The sequence below is a fragment of the Carassius carassius genome, chromosome 26 (assembly GCF_963082965.1).
Source record: "Carassius carassius chromosome 26, fCarCar2.1, whole genome shotgun sequence".
NCBI classification, from domain to species: domain Eukaryota; kingdom Metazoa; phylum Chordata; class Actinopteri; order Cypriniformes; family Cyprinidae; genus Carassius; species Carassius carassius.
In genome coordinates, this window is record NC_081780.1 from 23,786,101 (window position 1) to 23,793,264 (window position 7,164).

At 40.6% G+C, this 7,164-nt stretch overlaps 1 protein-coding gene across 1 annotated transcript; it reads left to right on the forward strand.

Moving 5' to 3' along the window:
* The first annotated feature begins 677 nt into the window (after positions 1–677).
* Positions 678–5,187, forward strand: LOC132105979 (uncharacterized). The gene is made up of 13 exons (XM_059511562.1): positions 678–1,218; positions 1,911–2,064; positions 2,321–2,543; positions 2,624–2,750; positions 2,903–3,201; positions 3,292–3,382; positions 3,470–3,586; positions 3,678–3,753; positions 3,861–4,007; positions 4,063–4,113; positions 4,282–4,453; positions 4,751–4,899; positions 5,003–5,187. Exons 1-13 carry the CDS (start codon positions 838–840, stop codon positions 5,185–5,187), a joined length of 2,172 nt encoding a protein of 723 aa, XP_059367545.1. The 5' UTR covers positions 678–837.
* The last annotated feature ends 1,977 nt before the right edge of the window (positions 5,188–7,164 follow it).

The window sequence follows — 7,164 nt, forward strand, 5'->3', positions numbered from 1 at the left end:
GACAAAAAATAGCCGATTAAGATTTTATTAATTTTAATACAATCACACCGGTGCGAATACGTTCAGCAAGTCTAGCTGCTAAATTCATATCTGTGATTGCTTGCTGGCGCTAAGCCAGAGACAGACGCGTTTTTACAGCAGTGCGCATTATAACCAATCACACATGATTCTTTTGAGCTGATTAAAGCATTGGCCAATCAGAGGCGTTCAGATGAGTCATCGCTAAAATGCCGGTGCTTCCTTCACTCGCTCGCTGACTGAATACCTCTTTCTGGCGAATTCTCTCGTCAGAAACAACAAAATGCAGATGTGTGTACGAATCTATAATTAAGATATTGATTTCACAGTGTTAACAGTTTCAGTGATTTTAATGGGAGTTTCTGAGAGTGATTGAAATCTAGACTGTCAGTGAAAATGATCTTTAATAATGTAAATGTTATTTGCTCTCTTTCTGAACAATGAAAGATTAGTAGCAATATTTATATCACATTAACTTTTAATGTTAAATTCACATTTAAAGGCCATCTTTCAATATAATTTTATAACTTAATTTATACAGAATATTGTATGAAAATGTAAATTTAAAAAGACGTACATAAGAATACATATGTTTTACAACACCCACGGGCAGAAATTAAGGAAAAAAAGTGCCTATTCTAAGCTACGCGCCAAAAAACCGCCTTTTCCCAGAGAACGCGTCATATGACGTAACGACAGGCAAACATAGGTGCTGCAGCCCTGGTTCTCAGTGTGGGTTTACGTAGTCTGAGAGGTGGAAACAGAAAATAGAGATTGTCGTTATCGTTATTATAGTTATAGTAGGTTTGAGTTGTCACAATGGTGAATTCTTGTGTTTGTTTTGGATGCAACAACTCCAACTTGTCTGGCCATCGGGTCCACCGATTTCCAAACAAGAAACACAAAGATTTCCGTGCTTGGATACGTTTCGTCCAGGCAAAGAGAAGCAATTTCGCTGCCTCCTCGTTGACTAGACACACGGTGGTATGTGAAAAACACTTCACACCGGACAGCTACAACCAAGGAGATCTTATGGAATTTCGCATGGGATTTCGACGAAAAGAGTGGGTTAGGCTGGCAAATGGAGCTGTGCCATCGGTGCATGCAAGTCCACCTGCAAAATCTGGCGGGAGTGAAGAGTCTAACGTTAATGTTAGCACTAGCAGAGAATCTGCGCGTCGAAAACGGGAGCTTTGCACAGTAAGTCTTATAATACCATATACAAATTGTTGCATCGAAATGTAGCTCTGCATGTAATCTCTGCAAATGTATTTTTCTTGACGTTATAATGGATTAGTCTTGGCATGGCACGAAAGCCCGCCTAGCTGCCGTCAGCTTACTCTTGTTACACCCCGTGAGGCTGCACATGAGCCTCCTGCCACTTATTTTATTGAGCTATTAAGACAGGGTTCCAGAAAATTTAATTTTTTTTAATTACAATTTTATGTGGTCGCATTCGCATATTACTACTCGGTTAAATTCACGCATGAATTTTCCTGCATTTAACTTGTTTTAGCGCCCGCCAAATTGATTTTTTTGTCCCGCCAAAGTCTTATTTGATCGGTGAGTAATGTAGATGAAACGCTGCCCTTGTGACAGGGCGCATGTTTGACTGAAAGAAAGAGCGCGCACTTTTCACCGTCTCCAAAACGCATCCAAGTAATTCTTTACAATATTAGTTTTCTTAGTTAAATCGGATTTGCCTTGGTTTTCTTTGACTAATCGAAGCTGGTATCAACAAGGCACATGCAAGGGAATGCAGCTCGGGACTAACGTACTTTAAAAAGATTTTGAAAAGATTAACAGTCTTTTAAATAATGCATGAATGGGGGATTTTCATGAAAGGACTACATTTTTTAGAGTTCAAAGTTGTGATCTCGGTCTGTTTTCAGATTATGGGAGAGAGTGCTGCCAGCAAAGACGGGGCGGGTGCAACTGCCACTTCAGATCCTGATGGAGATGGAGACATCTCTACAATGGACCCTGAGCCAGAACTGGTCCATCGTGGATCACAGTGCAACATAAGATGTTTACATCGTTCATTAGGTAGTTAGCTTATATATCTAGCATTCAACATACATGCCATAAACAATCACAAATAAGGATTACGTCAAAAAATTTCATGATCTCCATGGTTACTATTTTGTCATTTCCACTTTTCAGACAGTAAACATTAAAAATTAAGAACTTCATAATGTTAGAAAAATACATTTTTACTGGGTTGCATTAGATAGTGCATGTGTTGTTACCAATGAATGTACAATTGGTGAACAATTATTAAGATGAATCTCTTTCATCTAAGGTGTTCAGGTAAAGCCTCAGATGGTGGATGTGGGGACTCAAACCGAAAGGTTTGAGCATCGCAGATCAACTCCACTGGCCAGTCCTGAACAAAGTGATGATGAATGGTCATTTTCTGATATTGTCAACCATTCTGGTGATATGTCATGGAGTCCAGGGGAGGAGATGTTGAGAGAGTCCTCTGAGGAGGAACCAGAAGAGCTGGAATCTCTCAGTGACCCAAAGTAAAAACCTTTTTATTAATGGAAACTGTTTCTGATGTCATAGTCAGAATTAATGAGTGTTTTCCTTTTCTTGTTTTCAGTGCTGTTGACAAGTTCATTGTTTGCCAGAGGCAGTTGCTGTCCTTGTTCACAGTTTGCCCTGCATGCTGTGGGGAAACCCAGGGACGCATAATGCACCCGGAAGGAACTTTCATAAAAGTCAAGCAGGTAATGTCTTAATTGTCAACTGTCTATGAGGAGCTGAATTATAGTCTGTGAATGTACAGTATGTATATTCATTATTTGTGTCTTAACTATACAGGTTTTTTACTGGCTCATCTTAAAGCTGCTTGAGTATTGAATCTTCTATCATCTTTCAGGCCTGCGGAACTTGTGGCTATGAGCGTTACTGGCAAAACCAAGAGAAGGTGCATCGAAACATGCCTGCCTGCAACCTTTTACTCAGCGGTGCCATCCACTTCTCAGGTTGCATGGCTACTCAGACAATCAGGATGCTGAAGCTGTTTGGACTGCAGTGCATAAGTCCCGGCACTTTTTTCCGCCATCAGCGCTATTACACTATCCCTACCATCGTGCAGGCCTGGAGGAATGAGCAGAGTGGGATCATCAGGGAGTTGAAGGAGACTGGGGGTGGATTGATCCTGTCTGGTGACTGCAGGTAGAATGGTCCAGCTCACGTCACTGATGTAGAACAGGTCAATGTGTTTTTGCATTAACCTATAAATGTAACTGTTTTTGACGTTCTTAGATCAGATTCTCCTGGACACTGTGCCAAGTATGGTAGCTACTCCTTGATTGAGGATCGAATTAACAAAGTTTTGGATGTTCAGCTTGTCCAAGTAAGTTGATGTCACACAGAAATCTTGTGTCTGATTTAGTTACTGATATTACAGTTACTGTTCAGTAATAATCAGTTGGTTTTACAGAGCTCAGAAGTCCCAAGCAGCTCTTGGTGTGAGCTAGAGGGTCTAAAGCGGAGTATGCAGTTCCTGATGGACCAAGACATGCAAGTGTCTGCTCTGATAACAGACAGAAATCGGCAGGTAATGATGCTAGGAGAGATCTAAAGCTGAACAGCATTGACAGGCACAGTATCACTCAAAATCAATTCTATAAAATCAATTTGTGTTTTAGGTGGCCAAGTGGGTACGTGAGAAAATGTGTTCAGAAGGAACAAAGCATTTCTTTGACGTCTGGCATATTGGGAAAAGTATGTATTGTGATGCTGGTAGTTCTATATAACAGACTTGTTTTTGTAGTTAAATTCACTTTCCTAATAATTAATTTGCTCTGCTCTGTTTGTCTGTTCTGGAACAGGTGTACAGAAAGCACTGGATGCTGCTGCAAAAGAGAGGAACTGTGAGGATCTGAAGCTGTGGAGGCCTGCCATTATCAACCATCTCTATTGGACCGCAGCTTCCACCCCTACAGGAGATCCAGATGAGATGCAGGCAAAATGGCAGAGTATGATAAATCATGTACAGGACATACATGAACACAGCTCTCCAGCACTTACCAGCTGCGCACATCCACCAAGGAGAGGCAAGAAACAAGGAGTGGCTGGAACCAGGTACAACATAATAGCCTATGTTAAAAGATGTCAAATGTTTTGAGGCTAAACTTTTTTCAGTGCTTGTAAATTTTTGTTTGGTTTTATCAATACGTAACCCCATGTGTACTAATAATTACTTGTGTTATGAAATGCGAGAGATTATATGACAGAATACGTTTTATTCAGGATCACCAGCAGCCACTAAACTGGAGAGTGTAGCTGCCAGGAAAGCACTGGTAAAGGATATTCGACAATTGTCACCTCAGCATCAGACATTCTCCCTGGAGGCCTACCATTCCCTTATTCTGCACTTTGCTCCCAAACACACTGGCTTTTCTTTTCTTGGGATGTACAGCAGGTAGTGTTATCACTTAAAAGTATCGATACTAATAAAAGTAGTTTTTTTTTTTCTTTTCAATTTCAGGAAATTATGACAGAATGAATATGGCTAAAAACTAATGCAGTCTTGTATAGCAGACCAAAATGTTATAGATTGATAACAGCATTACATATTGTTTGCAAAAAAATAATTGCAAAGATGAGTCATTGTCTTATACCCATTTGAACTGAAAACATTAATGTCATATTTCTGTTGCATTTCACTGCATTGGGTTAGCTTTGGAGACCTAATGTTCTATCTACTTATCTCGTACAGACTTCTCTTGGCAGCCCTACATTTCAATAGTAATGGCAACAGAGATGTAGCGTGTACTAGTGAGGGTGAGGTACGCTACGCTGTTCGCTTCCCACGGTTTCGGAAAGGTGGCTGGGTAGTCCACCCCATCAAGGAGAAACCATCTTACGGTTAGTAGTTTCACTTAGTTTTTCAATATCTTTTTTGTGTGAATCTATCTTTATGCGAGTCATCCATGTTACTAAATGTTTTCTAAACATTTCTCTCCTCAAGGATACACAACAAATCTTATGGTCTCTCTGGTAGAGGAATACTGCAAGTCACCACAGGCCCTACAAGAAAGCAGTGCCGTCTTGTCCTCTGCTGCACCGCCCCCCCTCACCTCTTCCGTCCAGAAGGTTGCCAAGGATGAGGCAGTCAGCCTCCATCTCGCACGACACTCACGTTTTAACATGTAATAAAAGATCAATTGTACCAGTACAGTTTGTTTCACTATGTATTTATTAATCGTCTTCCAAGCGGGGCCACTGGAAACCTTTGTATGTTTGTCCCTCCTCTGCAAACTGCCTCCTTATTGCTGACACAACACATGAAGGTATGGCTTTCCTAATGTTCCTGCCTATTATTCCGTACGCCCAGCGGACAACCTGCCTGTATGCTGTGTATCGGAACTGCCTGTGGTGTAGATTGGGACATGTTTTCATAGTAAACAATTCCAATGGTAAATATTGCATGTCCTGTTGGCTGATATTCTACTGTACTACACAACACCAAAGTTGTTTTTATAGGAAGTATATGGAAACCACTGAGTTTAAAAACCTGCTTAACAGGATTTACTATTTTGGTGTAGAAAAGCTGTTTCTTTGAATTGCAGTGTGAAATAATTTTTGCTCAAAACCTACTCTGGTCTGCTGGCTTGAAGAGGGCCATGCTCCTGTCTGAAGTTCATGTATGCTATCTGCAGCACAAAAGGATTCAGACAGGATGCTTCAAACCCTGGATGGAGTGTGAGGCAGGTAATGTCTTCTGGGGGATCTAGGTTTTGGACAAGGGACCAATAGGCGTCGACCTCCCTACAGCACACACTCTCCACTGCTGATGGCATAGCCTCACATCTACCACACAAGCACCTGTTAAACAAATGTGCTAAGATAAACTCACTCTCCTTCCCTCCTTGTAGCTCTAATGGTTGGTGTAAGACCTTGTAAGAAACGACATGTAGACTACTTACTTCCTAAAACTTGGGTAAATATGCACTGTAAAAAGACACACCCCCTGTCCATAGGCTGTCAATTAGATGCATTTATCTGCATGCCTTACAACCAGTATCCCTTCACATGACAATAAAAGATCCTTGTTACAATGACTGTATTTATATGAACAGCATATTCCCGTCCTAGCCGGAAGACTAACCGCTTTCATACACGTACTCCACAGTACATGTGAGCTCATTTACATAATGTCCGTCGGAAATACTAAGGTGAGTAGTATAACAGCCGACTAAGTTCGGAATTCCAGCTGTCCGGTTATGTTGTTTAGATATACGGCCCAAACGCTTGACATCTGCAGAAGCAGAACATGCGGACACCTAGGTCTAAAAGCAGTTACTGATTAAAAATCAGTTAGCAATTTCTACAAAATTTCACATTAAACTGTGTTGAATAGAAATGCACAGAATTCTATCCCTATCCAGACTAGCTGACCGTCACATATGTAAGCTATAGCCTACATCCTACAACATTCATTTAAAATCTGGGATCTAAATTATTTTAAGACACATGTTGCTGGCATAAATGGTGACAATCTACATGGATGCTTGAAAAACAACAAAGTCGACAGCAATATTGCTAAATATGATTTATTAAAAATACTGCAATGTGTTAAACATGGAGATGTTAGCCACAATTGGCTTTAGCCTGTGGTCACTCACCAAGACACCTGCCCAATTCTCAACCGATTCTCCTCACACCACAACTCTATCTCTCTCCTCTGTCCATTTACCCTTCCCCTTAACTCTGCCTGACCCCTCTCTCGCCTAGGCGGCTCGTAATTATACGGCAATGGCCCATCGTAAGAGTTGACATTTATCCCTACTACAACCTCTTCACTGTCTGACTCCATTACGAAGAGACGATGTTTACCGGCCGTTGCGTCACTTCCGATCAGAGCGTTTTCACAACGGAAGTAATTTTACTCACAATTTCTTTTAAAAAACTGTTTTAATGCACATTTATGATTAATTTCTTCACGCAAGTCGAATTCCTACACTATTTATCTACACGTTCTTCAACGATCTTCAACTTGAAAGATAGGCTTTAATATAAAGTCAGTCGTATTAAAAATATGTTATGGCATGACACCTATATCTGTTACTTAAGTAAACAGACAGGGTTTTATAATAAATTACATAAATTGGAGTAAAGGCTGATGAAAAA